This window comes from Nannobrachium achirus (genome assembly GCF_963921795.1).
Source record: "Nannobrachium achirus genome assembly, chromosome: 18".
NCBI lineage: Eukaryota > Metazoa > Chordata > Actinopteri > Myctophiformes > Myctophidae > Nannobrachium > Nannobrachium achirus.
Window position 1 is genome coordinate 52730050 of NC_137825.1, and position 19070 is coordinate 52749119.

Sequence of the window (19070 nt, forward strand, 5' to 3'; positions counted from 1 at the left end):
CTGTGACATCATAGACTAGACAAGAAATATAAATTCTGGGAAATTGACACTATTAGAGGTTTGCGCTCGCTTTTTCCCGTTTTATACTAGTAAGACACCTCAGGGCGAGGTCACGCCAATTCATGGCCATGGGACCAGTTACTCACTATATGGAGACCCCTGCATGATGTCAAAACATGCCCATATATGGGCATTACAAAATATGGGTATTCCCAGATATGTCCTTAATATTGATAACATAATATCCTTAATAATGTCCTTAATATTGATACGTATTAGTATTAGTAAAGCCAAGCAGGGCCTTGGCGAGTTAGGGCCTGCTGCCTGGGGATCTCCATATACAGTATGGGCATAATTGGGTAACCTAACAGGGCATCATCTGGGATTGCCCATACTGTATATGGACATATTATTTATTTTATCCTTTATTAATATATATCCATATACATATATGGACTTAATATTAACGTTTTCAGCCTGGGATTGATGACATCAGAAATCTCCATATATGGGCATAAAAGGGATTTTGTTTCTGGTAATGACCGTATATGGACTTTTTATTTTATTTTATCCTTTATTAATAATAATATGTATCCATATACATACAATATATGTTATGCCCATACATGGAGATCCCTATCTGAACCAGCCACACAGATATGGGCCATGCCTTTGCCATCTGGCCAGTGATATATATCAATGACATCAGGGATCTTCATATACTGTATGGGAATAAAAGGGATACCCATATATGGACTGTCACTGTGATATCACCTGTGATGTCACAGTGACAGTATGAATATCCAGGGTTTGATCTTTGATGAGGTGATGTCAAGTGATATCACTTCCTGTACGGAAGGAAGGAAGGACGGACAAGCTACGACATTTCTCATGGTATACTGTGACCTTCGGTTTCAATTAGTTATAGTAAGTGAAACTTAACCAATCATGGAGATTGGCCCTTTTATAGTCCGGTCGGCCAAAATGTCATGCGAAGCTCACCAATCTACCAATCCTCAAGCTTATCGGACATACCGGTATGCCCGTTTATGCCCATCTGTGCCCATCTGGCATATGCTATGCTACGGGCATAGACGGGCACTCTCGTGGCCCTTATATATGCCCCAATATTATGACGTGCCCCATAATCTAGGGCAGTTAGATAAATGGGGTCAAAGACCTGACCGAATATGGAGTTCCATCAAGCCTAGTGGAGATACGCGTTTCACCAAGCCAACCTGTCTGTTGTTATTTCCCTGACAACATGGGTGTGGTGAATAAAGGCTTTTTGAGCAGTGCTAACCGCTCCAATACGTGGTTTTGTGTGTATGACCATGTGTTCTTCCAAGGGTTTTCCCACGGTAACAAATGCGTAATAGTGGAAGGTACTGCTACGGGACTTGACCCCCCACATGTGACATCATGTGGATCTATCATCATCATCATCTGCACTGCTCACTTCACACGGGTGTGTTTTTTTTTCAATGGTCAGTACGTCAGTCTTTCCAGGAAGAAGCTCAGCCACCCCATAACCCCCTCCCTTCTCTTGTTACTTGCGCCAGCAGACCACGCAAGTACTGCGTTCGGCTGCGTGTGTAGGTAGGTAGCCGTGTGTGTTTAAAGCCGAACCCAATCATCATTAACAGCCAATGAGGGACGAGCATTCCTGGTGATGCCAGTGGTGATGTCACTGGCATCACCAAGTGGTGAGTGCACCTCATGGCGAGCTCTGCTGGCGCACAAGTATGGCCTACTTGTACACCAAGTTGGCACCTCGACAGACTGCAGTAGGCTATATATGCGCAGCAGCCATTTTGGAGAGAAGTTGGGTCTCTTCTCACTTCCTTCAAAGGTGTTACCAATGATGCTAATGAAGGCTCTGTTCCATTTCATGTAACACAGTGGTTCTCAAACCTTTTATTTCAAGGACTCCCACACACCTTTAAGGGGTCATTTGGAACCTGCAACTGGACCACACTTTCAAACAGTGTTTCCAGTGAGCCAACGTGAACAGTATCAGCACCCTCACTGTTTGACCGGAATGGAACAGAGCCTTCATTAGTATCATAGGTAACACCTGTGAAGGAAGAGGGAAGAAGCCCAACTTCTCTCCAAAATGGCTGCTGTGCATATAGCCTGTTCTTGTTACTTGCGCAAGCAGAGCTTGCAAGTACTGTGATCGGCTGGGTATGTATGTCGGTGTCCTCTCTTGTTTAATACAGTAGCCCAATCAGGGACCAGCATCTCTGGCAACGTCATCATTTACAGGCAATGAGGGACCAGTATTCCTGATGGCAGTGGTGATGTCATTGGCATCACCAGTGGTGATACCAGTGGTGAGCGCAACTCATGACGTCTCTACGTCAATCCCAAAGAGGATTTAGACTAGCAGTTAGTACCAGGTAGTCTCAGCATTTAGAATGGCAGATGTTTTTAGTTTATTTTTTTGGAAGCGGTGATGCCAGTGCTGAGCGCACCTCACGGCGCGCTCAGCTGGCGCACAACAGGCGGCCATCTATGGCCTACTTGTGCACAAGAGGCAATTTGGCACCTGGACAGAGTGCAGTTCTTGTTATAATCTTCTCACGGCCTTCGACACTAACAGCAACACGCTGAGGGCCAGTCCGGCCACGCCCAGGCCGATCCCTCCCGCGATCGCCATGCCGAACAGGCCGTCCTTCTTCAGGCCCTCGTTGATGAGCCTCTCCATCTCCAGAGCCTGCCGGTTGGTCGGCTCGTTCCTCAGCAGAGCCCTGATGAACGTCAGGGCCTTCTCGTACTCCTTCAGCCGGTGGTTGGCGGCCGACAGGTAGAACAGGATGTCCCTGGGGTTGTCCTCCTCTCCGTTCTGGAGCAGCTCGTGCAACAGGGCGACGCCCTTCTTGACGTGGTCAGAGCATCTGCTCCTGATTAGATGCGTCGCGTATTCAAAGGTGGTGTCTGCGGACGCGGACCCTAGTTTTTGCACCTCAGCGTTGTATTTGTAGTCAACCTGTACGAGGTCCTCGGGAGCCACGTGGTCACCTATAACAGCCTCCATGGTTCTGGTAAACCTGAGCAAGTCGTTCTTGTTTTATATTGGCTAGGCTGTGATGTCAGTCACCTGTGACATCATAGACTAGACAAAAAATATAAATTCTGGGAAATTTACATTACTAGAGGTAATTAGGTTTTCCCTAAAGGGCGAGGTCGCGCCAATTCATGGCCATCTGGCCAGTGATGTACATGGGACCAGTTACTCACTATATGGAGACCCCTGCATGATAGTCAACAATGTTATGTCAAAACATGCCCATATATGGGCATTACAAAATATGGGCATTCCCGGATATGTCCTTAATATTGATAACATAATATCCTTAATAATGTCCTTAATATTGATAATATAGGAATCTCCATATATGGGCATAAAACGTATTAGTAAAGCCAAGCAGGGCCTTGGTGAGTTAGGGCCTGGGTTTGATGCATCCATATATGGGCATAAGGGGGTAACCTAACAGACAGGGCATCATCTGGGAATGTCCATACTATATAAGGACATTTAATTTATTTTATCCTTTATTAATATATATATCCATATACATATATGGGCTTAATATTAACATTTTCGGCCTGGGATTGATGACATCATACATCTCCATATATGGGCATAAAAAGGATTGTGTTTCTGGGAATGACCATATATGGACTTATTTATCCTTTATTCATAATAATATGTATCCATATACATACAATATATTTTATGCCCATACATGGAGATCCCTATCTGGGAGATCTGCCATCTGGCCAGTGATATATATCAATGACATCAGGGATCTTCATATATGGGCATAAAAGGGATACCCATATATGGACTGTCACTGTGATATCACTTGTGATGTCACAGTGACAGTATGAATATCCAGGGTTTGATCTTTGATGAGGTGATGTCACGTGACATCACTTCCTGTACGGAAGGACGGAAGGACAAGCTACGACATTTCTCATGGTATACTGCGACCTTCGGTTGCAATTAGTTATAGTAAGTGAAACTTAACCAATCACGGAGATTGGCCCATTTATAGTCTGGTCGGCCAAAATGTCATGTGAAGCTCACCAATCTACCAATCCTCAAGCTTATCGGACATACCGGTATGCCCGTTTATGCCCATCTGTGCCCATCTGGCATATGCTATGCTACGGGCATAGACGGGCCCTCTCGTGGCCCTTATATATGCCTCAATATTATGACGTGCCCCATAATCTAGGGCAGTTTGAGTAGACACGCAGACAAGACACGCAGACACACACACACACACATACATACATTTGTATGGCCTATATCAGTGATACTCAAACTCCGGCCCGCGGGCCACTTCCGGCCCGCCGAGCAATTTTGACTGGCCCACCAGCTTAATGTCCTCGAAGTCACGCATCCAACAAGCTTTAAACTGAGCAGATTGGACTTTCCGTTCCAGAGATAATGGCCAAAACATCTTGAAAGCGACCATTGAAATCGCCGATTTTCGCCGATTTTTCTTTTCTTTTTTTTCTTTCTTTTTTTACCAGTGGCTCTGCCTGAGCATACCCAAAACGACATTGAATGCCTGCAAATTAAATGAAAGATAGATGTAGTGTAGCTCTACTTAACAACTCCATCATTAGCCATTTGGTAGCTAAAAAGTCTAGGAATCTATTTTAAGTATTGTTTGATTTTATTTTCCTTAGCCATAACTAAATCTGTTTTCACAAGTTTATTTTCTGTAAAAAGCCATTTGTGTTGAATGTGGGCCAAGTCATAAATAACATTGTGAAGCAATTGAATGAGAGATGTGCTCAGCTATCTTAAATGTTATCCCACTTGATAGCAGGCAGACAGATAGACAACAACCATTAGTTTGTTTTTGTGTTTTTGTGAAATATGCTTGCACAGAATTATTATAAAATAGAGAAATTACTTTGAAATTACTTTGATTACAAATAGTGTCATTGACAGAATATAAACGGAATTACAAGACATAAAATAAGGTGCATTGCACTTGTCTTAAGTTATGTGGAAATAAAGCAAATAAAAGAGAAGGTATCAAGTAATTTTATCAACTGGCCCGCGGCCCCTTGACATTTTTGTAATGTGGCCCACCGGTTCAGAAGTTTGAGTATCCCTGGCCTATATGTCCTACTTATGTGCCAGCAATATGTGCCAGAAATTGATATCCGGTCGTACTTATTGATGGTGACGTCACCAAGAATACTGGTCCCTCATTGGCTGTTGATGGTGACGATGACGTCATCACCCAGTTGGTGTCATCACTCCATATGAGTCAAACCGCTGAGATAATTTGTTTATGTTTGGAACACAGTTCTTATATGACGCCATATGAAAAATGTCTATGGGAATTCAGAATGGGGGGGGGGAAAACACGAACCAGGTAGGATGTGTAAATGATGTCAAACTTCGTTGCGCTATTGCATATCGTCGTTGTCGGGTGGAAACCTTGTATGTCCAAAACCGCTTGTTTTGTATTTATCATTTTGAAAATGATTTGAACTAGTGAAAACAGCCGATCTACAAGCACACAACGCCTCGCGGTGCGAGGCGTTGTGTGCTTGTAGATCTGCTGTTTTCACTACTTTTGTGCGACGGCCTTGTCTGATGAAGCAGGGCTTTACTTTGCATACTCTGTGTTTTTTTTCAAAGGTTTTCTCATTGGATGGCGTAAGCGCAGACAGACACACGGACATAGATTTCCATAATTTATAGATAAATAGAATAGAATAGAAGTTCTCGGACCTAGAGCAAAAGTGTTTTGCCTATAGCAACCACACTAATAATGTAGGTAGAATTCTCAGAATAATCCAGGTGCAAAATAGAGCCATATCTCCATTGTAACAAAATTATATATATTTTTTAGCTTTGCTAGCCGCTCCAACACGTGACTTTGTGTGTAACTAGAAATGCAGTTCCTGCAGAAACTGAAAATAATGCGCTCACTAAAGCGAGCCCACAATAAGTAATAAAGTAAATAAATTAAAGTGTCTGATACACTGTCCATGTGTATATGTACCGGTACGTCCCCTATTCGTATGTCCCTTTTTTGATTGGACAATATGGCCTCTGTGACATCATGTGGGTCTATGCATCATCATCATGCTATACAGTACTTATAGTCAGAGCGTTTCAGGCAAAAATTGTGCACTTTACAATAGAAGCATGAGATTTGGCACACAGTTAGAACATGCCATATGGAACATTTTTGGCTATAGGGGCATCGCAGATTTGTCTTGGGAAACTTGTGGGAGCCAATCAAAGTTGGGCTCTCATAGACTTTACTATATATAGAGTAAAATAATACAAAAAATAAATATGCTTTAAGTAGCATGTGAGGGGTCAAACTAGGTGTTTTTCGGGATTCCGAATCCAATGCAAGCATTTGTTTTGCACGAAAAACATTCCTTTCCAAGAAACGTCCGCCACAATTCTGTGAAAAGTGATGACTCATCACTAAATCATAGTTTTATTGCCAAATTATGGGTCAGTTTTTAGCTCAAGGAATGTTTTTCCTGCAAAACAAATGTTTGCATTGGATTCAGAATCCTGAAAAAAACATGCTACTTAAAGCATATTTATTTTTGTGTATTTTTTTACTCTATAGTAAAGTCTATGAGAGCCCAACTTTGATTGGCTCCCACAAGTTTCCCATGACAAATCTGCGATGCCCCTATAGCCAAAGTTGTTCCATATGGCATGTTCTAACTGTGTGCCAAATTCCATGCTTCTTCCATGCACGATTCCATCAAAATACTGCCCGAAACGCCTGGACTATTAGCATGCTACTCGAACCCACACTGTTTCTTCAGGAATGGTATTTTCTAGTTTGAAGTGGTGGGATTCTATTTATATGGCACGAAGTAGAGGTGCAACGATTAGTTGCCAACTAATTTAGTAATCGTAATCGAATCGGCAACTAATCGCTGCAATTTGTTTCAATACCGTGCGGGAATATAGGGTCAAGAACAAAAGATATGACTTGAATATTTATTTTTAAATGACCTATTTGAAAAGAGTGCTGTTACTCTTTAGCCTGACACATGTTTAGCGATTAATTAATCAAATTTATGCTATCAGAAAAAGGTATTTATTTTGTTTATTTGTCTTTTATTAGCAACCTAATCGGCAGCATGAGCCAAATGTAATAAATGATCTATTTATTTACTGAATAATTCATCTTGTTCATGTCAAATTCATGTATTTTTTTGTTAGAACATGTCCAAAAGAACCTCAAATCTAATTTATAAGCGCCAAAATCGATCGTTTAAATCAGTGTTTCTCAACCTTTTTGGGCACACTTTTCATGTCCCAAGAATCCATGGGCACACCAACATAATACGGGGGTGTAAATATCGTCACTGTCGGGAAGAAACCTTGTATCTCAAAGTTTCAAATGTGTACGTTTCTTCGCAAAGTAAAGCCCTGCTTCATCATACAAGGCTGTCGCACAACAGTAGTGAAAACAGCTGATTGTGCGAAACAGCTGACTGTGCCAACGCCTCGCGGTGCAAGGCATTGTGTGCTTAAAATCGTTTAAATCATTTTTTAAAAAATGATAAATACAATACTGGCTTTCAAGCAGTTTCAAGGGGCACACTTGACCCTTCTCAGGGGCACACCAAAGGCACAGTGGTTGAGAAACACTGGTTTAAATAATCAGCCGATTAATCGATTATGGAAATAATGGCTGCAGTTGCAGCCCTAGCAGGAAGGTGACAGACTGACCTCTCCCAGATTCATGGTAGGTGATCTGATGATCAGGCGCGGTACGACCCTCCCGCTGCAGTCCTTGGCGTCGTCATCCTCGTCGCCAAGGCTCCTCTCGTCGTCAGCCGTGTGATGGCTGGTGAGGGTCTTCTTACTGGTGAGAGTTGCCCGGCTCCCAGATACTTGGCCCTGTCAAACGTACATACCTCTCTTTACGCTCGGTCTCAAGTCCAACTGTTCTACTATGAACGATAACAAGCTACATTCAGGGGCGTCGCACCAAATTCTGGGCCCTGGGTACAAGGATTCACTTCAAATATTTTGTGCTTTAACTATGAAAAATAGCAGAGTGCCGCGCTGCGAGCTTGTAGATCTTAGCCTAGTTCCAGACCCTGAATCGTTAGCCACACCCCTTTACATTTTTTGTTTTGGCGATTCAGGTCTAGCATCGCTCTCATAAGAAGAGGCCTGCCTCGGTTGAAAATCCGATCGGCGAATCAGCGTTGTGAATCAGCGTCTTGTGATCAGCGTGGGTGGGGGTTTCCCAGAACTCATGTGTGTTTCCAAGTACACCAGCGCCGCCGCGATAAAATGCGGTAAATTGCGGTAAAATGCGATCGTATCGATCTCGCTATGAAACACCAGTAGCAGGCATTTTATGTTGTGTTTGATTACTAGTTCGTAGTGCTCCTATTCTGACTGTTTCTTTGGTTAGCAATTAGCACTAGCAAGCAACAGGCTAGCCACTAGCCAGCCACACTGAACCAATCGCTGAAGACTGCCTTTTTTTTGGCAACGCCCATCCCTGCAATCGCCTTCGGTGGAAGTGAGTTCAGACTGAATAATGGAGTGAAACGAAATGTCAATTCAGGCTGAGTGTCAGGCTATGTAGATCTGCTATTTTTGAAAAATCGCGAAAACTTGCAAGTCTTTGAATATTTCAAATCCTTTTTTTTTGGGAAAAACCTATGTTTCTATGTCAGAGATACTCAAACATTTTCATGCGAAGGACCCCCAAAATGACATGTATATTTGGCTACGGACCCCCATCTCAAAATATTTAGTTCCAGGGACCCCCCAGAAGCAAAATATGAGTTACACATGTTCACTTATATTCAAAGATTTGCACACATTTTCAAAAATAGCAGATATATACAAGCTCGCAGCGCGGCACTCGGTGCCGCGCTGTGAGCTTGTATATGTATATCTGCTATTTTTCAATAGCTAAAGCATAAAATAATTAAGGATCCTCCAACTTGGGCCCTACTAACTCAGTTGTATCTCCAAGTTTCAAATTTGAATGTTTTTTTTTTTTACGTAAAGCAAAGCCCTGCTTCATCACACAAGACTGTCGCAAAGGACTAGTGAAAATAGCAGATCTACAAGCACACAACGTGTGCTTGTAGATCTGCTATTTTCACTAGTTTAGATAATTCTTTTAAATGATGAATACAAAACGAACGGTTTTGGACATGCAAGGTTTTCACCCGACAACGACAATATGAGGATGTACCTGCTCCTGGTTCTTCAGCTGCTCCAACAACCGTTGGAACTCTTCCTCCTTCTCCCTGGCCTCTCTCAGCGTGGTGGCGTTCTGCTCGTCGTACGCCATGGCTACCACGGCCAGGATGAGGTTGATGAGGTAGAAGGAGCCCAGGAAGATGATCACCACAAAGAAGATCATGTATGTCTTTCCAGCTGCCCGAAGGATCTGGGGTTTTTTACAAAAAAATAAAAGCCAGGAAAACTGAGGAGGTCTAAGGTAAGATTCTGAAACGGCAAGATCGAGGCTCCTGAACCAATCAACCTATCGAAATGTGATGCTTTGGGAGTGAGAGCCGGTTACATTATAATACCCAGTACAGGTTGTGTTTAAAGGAGCAATAGTCAACTTTTTCTTGAAAAACGGATGCTAAAATAAAAATAATGTTTCGAAAATATTTTATAAAAATAAAAGTTTCATATATGTGTTTCTATTCAAAAATAACCACAAAAAGGCGTAAAACAATGATAAAATAATCATTTTGGCCATTGTCAGACTGCCACTTTGTTTACATTCTAGTCTATCCACGAGTTTCCTACGCCCCATAGTGCATTGCGCAAACGTCTGCATCGAGGTTCCGCCGCCGATTTACAAGCTCACAACGGGTTGCATCTGCGACGCGACGTGAGCTTGTATGTCTGCTGTTAAACCCGGAAGTTTGGTCCTGATAGTCTCCAGTAAACTCCCGCGGAAACTTGTGGATAGACTAGGATGTAAACAAAGTGTCGGCCCTACAATGAAAAAGTTGACTATAGCTCCTTTAATTAAACTGATTTAAAAGGTTAAGTATTTAAATAAATGTTTCAAAGTCATGAGAAATACTTGTATTTTTTCTTTGAAAGGCAGTGAAATAATTACTCTAGACAGAAGATGGCGAGGTGCTCTAGGGTATAGCATCAGAAGGTATAATTCAAAACGACACCAGTCAGAATCACCATGACGCGTCATCAGGTGAGGTTTTTAGTGCCTACAAGTAAAGCTGATCTCAGCAGGAAATGCCCAAACAAGGCATTTCCTGTGTACATGGTCTTTTAGTATGGGTTTGGTGTGGTTAAGCTCACAGTAAGGGGGGATGCATACTCCACTTTTAAGAGCCAAATTTATTTCGGTTCGTGGAGTCACAAAATCTCGGCGGCACCGAACAGCCATTCCCCGCCATTTAACAATACCTTCGTACTCTCCCCTGCCTCTGTCTCCATAGACTTCCATGTAATTCACGGATCATGCACACCCATGCCTAGATAATGCACCACATGTCTGCACATTGCTCACAGCTTTCAAACAAAAAAATCCGAATGGAAATCCGTTCAGGCATTCATGAGATATATTTTTTTTTCTTTTTTTTTTTCTCGGGATTATCGGGCCTGGCGGGGAAAGACATTGAAATAATCTCGGGACTATCGGGCCTGGCATGCAATGAGTTAATGACGGTAACACCCGCCCCCCAGAATCTCTGAATGACGTCGTATTGTAGTTTAGACAGAGCCGAACTGAAATAAATTCGGCTCTAAAGTGGAGTATGCATCAGCTGGGAGGGCGGGTAGCCAATGAGATTGTGTGGCCTCCAAACTCCCCAGATGTAGAACCTATAGCAATACGCACACAGTTTCAGGAGCCACAACCTTTTGAATGTGAACATCAGAGTAAAGCCCCATTTCCACTGCAGCTTTAGCACCACACTACACAACACTACACCGCACCACACCACACCACATAAAAATATCTTCATTTTCCGGTAAGAAACAAATTGACCCTTTTAACTGTGATTATAATACAATATAAATTTGTATTACAACTATCCTAATTATAATACACTATTATGGATTATAACTGTGATTATGATACACTATAAATGATTATAATGTATTACTATGATAATTATAATACACTATAATAGATTATAACAGTGATTATAATACAATAGACTCTATTATCATGCATTACAACTATATGCAGGTGGTCTAATTGAAAAGTCAGTGAGTGATCAGTCATTATGAAGTGTTTGGCCCTGTTTGGCCTAGCTCAGACCTACTCTGGATTGGATACTTTTTAGTACCACGTTTAGTACCACTTTCACACCACTCTACCCAGGTCCTTGTAGTGGAAAACCTGGCACAAGTGGGCGGTGCGGTGTGGTGTGGTGTGGTGTGGTGTGGTGTGGTGTGGTGTGGTGTGTGGTGTGGTGTGGTGTTGGGCCATGTCTGTGGAAAGGGGGCTCAAATGACCACAAAAGTAAAAATTAACAAATGATGGAAGTGCCAACCAGCTGAAAGACGTTTTCCCAGTAATCCTGAGTCATGAGTCTGAACAGGGCGAGGAAGGCCCAGCCAAAGGAGTCGAAGTTGGTGTAGCCATAATTGGGGTTGTTTCCGGCCTTCATGCACGTGAATCCTTCTGGGCACTTTCTGTCAACAACGTAGTGGGGAAGATTCAGTTTACACAGCAACCATCCCTACTCGCACATCACCAAGCTCTCCATTTACTCTGCACCAAATAACATCTAGGCTCATTTTCCTACTTTTATCGATCCCAAATGACTGTCCATGGGGTCTATTCGGCAGAAATGCCCCTGTCGCCCAGTTTCCCCAGCAGAACCCAGCAGCCCTCATAGCCCTTATTGAGTGGAGCCCATAAGCCTATCACTTTTACACTATTTGTTGCGGTCAAAAGTTTATTTTTTCATGAATTGTCATTACAAACACACCCACGCCTTGGTTGTCCCACGCGAGCCGCCACAGTGTCATATATCATGTTTTGGGGAGAACATTCTGCACAACTGCCAATCAAAGTGACTGTACTGGCCAATCACAGTGCGTCTTTTCCGGCACTTGGCAAAACACATAACAGCATAACATCTGTTTAGCAGAGTGTGGTGGCTCGTGTGGGACAACGATGGCATGGATGTGTGTACAATGACAACTAATAACAGATTGATAAAATTGACCGCAAAAGCGATAGGCTTATGGGCTCCACTCTGAGGGCTATGAGGGCTGCTGGGTTCTGCTGGAGAAACAGGGGCATTTCTGCCTAACAAGTAGACCCCATGGACAGTCATTTGGAATCAATATAAGAAAATGTGCCTAGATGTTAATTAGACCAAAGGGAGGATTTCTATCACAGGATTACCAGCATATATCACTAAAACTAGTGATATTCAAAACCTGCAGTGCAAAATTGAAATAGAATTGCATACCCAGCATCGGAACTGTTTCCACAAAGAAGAGCATCCAAACTGCCTTCTAAAAAATAGTGATTCTCTATAACCAAAGGAGAAGAGGAATTTAATTAAAATACATTACACTGGCCAAAAAATACACAGCTCACGATGTATATCCACCCATTTAGCCCTAGAATTATTGAATGCTTTAACCAGTGAAAAATAGCAGATATACAAGCTGCGAGCTTGTAGATCTGCTATTTTTGAAAAAGTCGTGAAAATGTGTGCAAATCTTTGAATATATGCCTTAATAAAGTGAACGTTTGTAACTCAAAATTTTCTTCTGGGTGGTCCCTGGCTGGAACTAGATATTTTGAGATGGGGGTCCGTGGCCAAATAAATATCATTTTGAGGGTCCTTCACATGAAAAGGTTTGAGAACCACTGACATAGTAGTCTCTCAAGAACAGACTAACTGAGCTCCAGTTAAGTGAAAAGGACATTTACTTTGACGATGGCGAGCCAGATTGCTGACATAGAAACATAGGTTTTTCAAAAAATCTTAGAGGGATTCAAAAGACACTCCTAGAATCGGGTCAAAATTCTAATTTTCACGATTTTTCAAAAATAGCAGATCTACAAGCTCGCAGCGCGGCACTCGGTGCCGCGCAGCGAGCTTGTATGTCTGCTATTTTTCAATAGTTAAAGCATAAAATAATGATACACAATAATAGTGTACCCGTTCTGAATGGGTTAAACCTACCGCTGTCATCGATGTATTCCTTAAAATCAAAAGTGCTGTTGGAATATGTGGTACTGTTGAAATCCGTCGTGCCGTTGAACGCCATGTTGTCGTTGAAGATGAAGGTGGAGTTTGTGGTTTCGTTGGTGGAGATGGGCCATCGAACACACTTGTGCCGTAGATTCCCCATGAAAAGCTGAAGGCCGATGAGGGCAAAGACCGCCAGGGCAAACACGGTAAGAATCATCACATCCACCATTTTCTTCACTGACTGGATCAGGGCACCCACGATGGTTTTCAAACCTGCACAAAAACAAGCAATTAGGGGTGCAAAATATCTAACCGAATACAAGGGGCTGTCACGATCATGGCATTTTACATGACGATTAATTGTCAGTCAAATAATTGCGATTAACAATTTAATTGTGTATTTGTCGTTGACAATTACATTTCTGTTTGGCTTTTAGGCTTTGACGTTGCACATGACGCATAATTTGAATATCTCTGCTGTCGGGTCGAAACCCCGCAACTCCAAAATGTTCATTTTCAGTAAAATGAGCTCAAGTGGAGTTAGGAGGTTTTGACCGAAGGGCTTTTTACTACTTTTCATTGGTTCAATATTATTTTAACCAACACTCAGGGTGTTCAATAGCCCTGATTTATGCCAAAAAATCGAAAACCTCAAAAATGGAGTTAAGAGGTTTTGGCCAGACAGTGACGATATACAAAGAAATTACTGACATATTTGAACATTTCATAATTAAAAAAGAACATTGATAGTGGAAAAGCTTGTAGATCTGCTATTTCCACTACTTTTTGAAAGTGTTTGTAACTATATTAACATTTCTCAACATGGAAACATGGAAACGATTATGACGATTATGCAATATAAATTGCGATTACCTCAAATAATTGTGATTAGACGATTATATAATAATTGTGACAGCCCTACCGAATACCGAACCGAATAACCCTGTACCGAACCTGTTATGAACCATTTTTTGTTTTTTTTATTGCAGAACTAAAATACACCAGGAGTTTAACACCAACATATTAAGCTGGCGTACTTTACCCATCCACAACAATACCACTCCACATCCACATTCCCCTGGAACCTCCTCAAGGACCCCTAGGTGTCCGCAAAGCCCATTTAGAGAACCACTACCCTAGAGGTTGGGTACTGTATTGTTCAAAGTTAAAAAATAAATACAAAAAATACGTAGTTATAAAAATAAATTTATAAATCAAGGAAATTTCTGTTTATTTTTTGTATCGAACCGTGACACCCATAGGCGATTCTAGCCTGTTCCAGCAGGGGGTGCACGACCTCTATTACCTCACGCACGCGCGCGCAGCGCGCGTGCACGACGCTCGCGTGCGCGCGAAGAGCGCGCGCGAAAGAAATTGCGGATATTAGCGGTTTTGTAATGTTGTTTTAGCGGATTTCTGCAGTTAATTTTGTACCCAAATGTAACACAATATAAACAAAAAAAGTGTAAAACAGGTGCTTCTTTTTCTAGACACCATGAGCATATGTCTATCTATAGGATTTATTTACTTATTTTGCAGACAGAGGCAGCACAGCCAGGACATATAAAGCCAAACATCAAGTTAATCATCATTGCTTGCTGTTCACTTTAAACTCCAGCAGCCCCAAACACTTCTTTCTCTCACACTCACTCACACCGCAGCGCAGCATGACCACCGCATTGCCTCGCATGTCAACAGACACAAACCGACACAAAAAATGCAGACAAGGTCCCAATACTAGCCTACAATACTAGATGAAAGCACCGCTCCTTATCCACACACACACACACACACACACACACACACACACACACACACACACACACACACACACACACACACACACACACACACACACACACACACACACACACACACACACACACACACACACACACACACACACACACACACACACACACACACACACACACACACACACACACACACACACACACACACACACACACACACACACACACACACACACAGAGAGAGAGAAACAGCTTGCTTGCTGTGGACGAACCGGGGCCCCGGTCTCAGGCAACGGCGAGCCTTCCACAGTGATGTCGGTGGCTGGATCACTGCTGCTGCAAGCTCCGTCCAACTCCTCTGGTTCGCGTTCATTAGCATTACTGTCAGTGTCGAGTGAACCCGTGTTCACATTTCCTGATGATGAATTATCGGTTGTGGCACTGGGTTTGCTCTTTTTTATAAATAATTGGTCAATTGTCTTTATATTTATAGTTCGTTTCGCCATTATTGCTGCTCTGCTGCTGTATCCATATTGTTTTAGGCGGGCGGAAACAGATAAGGAAATCAAGGAATTGTGGGTCATCATATCAGAGAGTCACACAGCCAGCCAGCACAGGTGTTAATCTCACAGCCCACCCACAGTGCCTGCCAAGTCTGCCAACAGCGCCGCCGCCAAGCAAGCTGATAGGTCTTACATTGCAAGCAAGCAAGCTGAAATAATTATTATTATTAATTATAAAATAAAGTTACATTACAAAAAAAAAAAAAAAAAAAATCAAAATGGCCGCCTGGCGGCCAGGGGGTGCACGTGCACCCTAGGACACCCCTTAAAATCGCCTATCGAACCGAACCATACATTTTGTAAACCGTTGTACCCTTAAGATATACTGTATATCAGCTCTTCAGCCCAGAATAAATCAGACAGAAAATAAATGCACAAGCAACCGAGCTCTAGATTGTAATTAGAAGCATTACTTACCAGGAATCACAGTGATTGTTTTAAGGGCTCGAAGTACACGAAATGTCCTGAGGGCTGACACGTTGCCAAGGTCGACAAACTCTGTGACGTATCTGAGGAAAGACATCCACAAGAAACCCAAGCCATTAGTCTGAGGGAGCAGAGGTATTGTAAATACGGTAGGTCGCATTGAAATACCTGAACTCCTAGTAATATCAACAAATAAATGAAAAATAGAAATGTATAAACAATCCATTTTGGATCGGTACCCATGTTTTATTTTGAATATGCTTGAGAGGTCTGGCATGTGTGATGATAATGTTCATGCAGTGCTTGGTAAACATAAACTAAGCACAAAAAGAAAGGAAACTTGACTTCGGTCCATTATATCTCCCCTTTAATAATACCCAAAAATTCTAATAATACCAAAAAATAATACCAAAAAAAAACAGCCAAACACGCTTGTGTTGCTCATTCCACGAATGCCAGATCCTTACAGTCTGTACCTTGTTGTAAAGGTGACAAATCAAAAATAACAATGATATCAAACACAATACCATTTGGCATAATTAAAGGGGAGATATAATGGACTGAATGTTGGCAAATTTTGGGTCGGCGCTACCCACACGTTTGGCTGTGGTGCTCATTCCACGAATGCCCGATGCTTACACACTGTACCTCCTTGTAAAGGTGACGAATCAACAATAAAAATTATATAAAAAACAATGCAAATTGGTATTATTAAAGGGGAGATATGATGGACCGAAGTCAAGTTTCCTTTCTTTTTGTGCTGAGTTTATAAGGCCAGCAGCAAACACAAGGGATAATGTCCAAGATAAGAACAACGGCTGTTGTAATAGATAGCATAATACAATCCTTGTCTGATATGAGTGTGCCTCAATACTTACGCCATGCTGATCACCATGAAATCCAGCCAATTCCATGGATCTCGAAGGAATGTAAAAGACCCAACACAGAAACCTCTGGACAACACTTTGACCGTTGCCTCAAAGGTATATATACCAGTAAAAACATACCTGTGGAAACAGTTAACCATCAGTTCACCAATTGTCAAGCACAGCACAGGCTCTCACGATTACGTCATTTTACGAGACGATTAATTGTCACACCAATTAATTGTGTTTTTTTCACTGAACACTGGAGCATATGAATAAAAAATGACATTTCTGATTGGCTTGGAAGTTGCACAGGGCAAATATGACAAATAACCTAAAAATACATTCATAGTGGACATAGCCGATCTACAAGCTCACAACGCATCGCGATGCAATGCGTTGTGAGCTTGTAGATCTGCTATCTCCACTACTTTTTGAAAGCGTTTCAAACTATATGAACATTCCTGAACATGTAAATGATTATGACGATTATGAGAAATGATTGTGATTACCTCAAATAATTGCGTTTTGACGATTATGTCATAATTGTGACAGGCCTAACACAAGTACAAAGTACATTTTCAAATCACACACACGCACGTGTGCACACACACACACACACGCACACACACACACACACACACACACACACACACACGCACGCACACACACACACACGCACACACACGCACACGCACGTGTATATACTCACTCGACAGTTTTACTCCATGCTGGTGGGTTGCTCATCGTCATAAATACACAGTTCGACAGAATAGTTATCATAATGAACATGCTAAATAATTTGATTGGGGGGGTTAAGGAAAATGTTTCATTTGTCGTTAAACAGAAATGTCTTCTAACTGGCTCTTTATCACTTGCCATCCACGGCACCACAAGGCACAGCACATCATTTATATTGTTAAACATAAAAATGTCAAGCTTTCTGCAAACGTGTTCAGTGTCACCAGTTAGTGTAAATGCCAACATGTGCCTAAGCCAGTGTTTCTCAAACTTTCAAATGTCAAGGTCTCCCCTTAACTCTGACAGTGTACAAATGGAACCAAATCAACCCGTCAGGGTTCATTTGGTTCCATTTGGTTTCATTTGGCTCCTTTTCACCTGTTATGAAACCAAGGGACACTTTTTTTTTTTTTTTGACGGTCAAGTAGAGGTCAAGTGATCAACTCGATCAAAACAGTTGGACAAAATGTCTGAATGTTCTTTCTCAACACTACTGATATCCTTCATGCGGCACACTACAGTATAATGACAGGAACAAATAAACACGCAGCTGTGACTCTTGCCTACCTTTACATTACCTCTTTTTCACTTCTGCATAATATGACACATTGTTTAAGTGTTCCTACACTCACATTGGCTTTTCTTAGCTTTTAAAAAGCAATCTTTATCTGTGATTCTGTATTAATTCAGTGGGGCGTGGCAATGATACAATGGGGCTCAGGTGATATCAATAGAATAGCTTGGAGCAGCTCATATTAAAAAAGAAACAGAATAAATGTACAGTATGTGACCAGTCGTTGTCGGGTGGAAACCTTGTATGTCCAAAACCGTTTGTTTTGTATTTATCATTTTTAAAAGGATTAAAACTAGTGAAAACAGCCGATCTACAAGCACTGTGTGTGCTTGTAGATCAGCTGTTTTCACTACTTTTGTGCGATGGCCTTGTATGATGAAGCTTTACTTAAAAAATTACAAATTTGAAACTTGGACATATGAAGTTTCTGCCCGACAGTGACGATATGTTTGTTCACATAAATTAATAATAATTTGTGTGAACAACACGGAGAACCTTGTACCTCTGATCAAATCCCTCGTCCCGCATTTTGCTTTGCTTTGCATAAGAACACCAACAGAGTAAAAAAAGGATATGAATGTATGAGAATTTTAATGGCTCCTCTTCTAACTAAATTAAACGGAGTCAGGCAGTAGCAAGCCGATTCAGCGTTGAACCTGTAGATTGTGTTTCCTTTCGTGATCACAATGAATGTCTGAAAAACAAACAAACACAAAAGAGACACAACAGTATGCGTTTCCACTCGTGTCATTGAGCTATCGATAATCAGAAAATGTTATGTTGCAATAGATTATTGGTAATCACCTTGAAATACTACACTGGTTCTCAAACTGTGAGACATGCATTTCAGTTATGTCAGCGGTCCCCAAACCTTTCCATGCCAAGGACCCCCAAATAGCCATAGCCTCTGTCTGTCTGCGGCCCCCATATTGTGAAATGG

At 41.9% G+C, this 19070-nt stretch overlaps 3 protein-coding genes across 3 annotated transcripts in view; all 3 read right to left on the reverse strand.

Moving 5' to 3' along the window:
- Window positions 1-19070, reverse strand: part of scn4aa (sodium channel, voltage-gated, type IV, alpha, a) — a gene marked incomplete at both ends in the record, with an annotated part of 64808 nt that overhangs the window by 42719 nt on the left and 3019 nt on the right. Inside the window, 9 exons of the mRNA XM_080747086.1 lie at window positions 7754-7924; window positions 9249-9446; window positions 11542-11683; window positions 12472-12535; window positions 13198-13479; window positions 15941-16032; window positions 16828-16956; window positions 17528-17608; window positions 18682-18824. Coding sequence (XP_080603212.1) covers window positions 7754-7924; window positions 9249-9446; window positions 11542-11683; window positions 12472-12535; window positions 13198-13479; window positions 15941-16032; window positions 16828-16956; window positions 17528-17608; window positions 18682-18824 — 1302 coding nt within the window. The remainder of the gene's footprint in view (window positions 1-7753; window positions 7925-9248; window positions 9447-11541; window positions 11684-12471; window positions 12536-13197; window positions 13480-15940; window positions 16033-16827; window positions 16957-17527; window positions 17609-18681; window positions 18825-19070) is intronic.
- Window positions 2031-19070, reverse strand: part of kansl1a (KAT8 regulatory NSL complex subunit 1a) — a 249505-nt gene continuing 232465 nt past the window's right edge. Inside the window, exon 16 of the transcript XR_013962968.1 lies at window positions 2031-2077. The gene's annotated coding sequence lies outside the window, so the exon portion shown is untranslated. The remainder of the gene's footprint in view (window positions 2078-19070) is intronic.
- On the reverse strand, window positions 2573-3040 carry LOC308303820 (mitochondrial fission 1 protein-like; the record flags this gene model as incomplete). Its single annotated transcript, XM_080748318.1, has 1 exon — window positions 2573-3040. The coding sequence occupies one exon, from the start codon at window positions 3038-3040 to the stop codon at window positions 2573-2575; it is 468 nt and encodes a 155-aa protein (XP_080604444.1).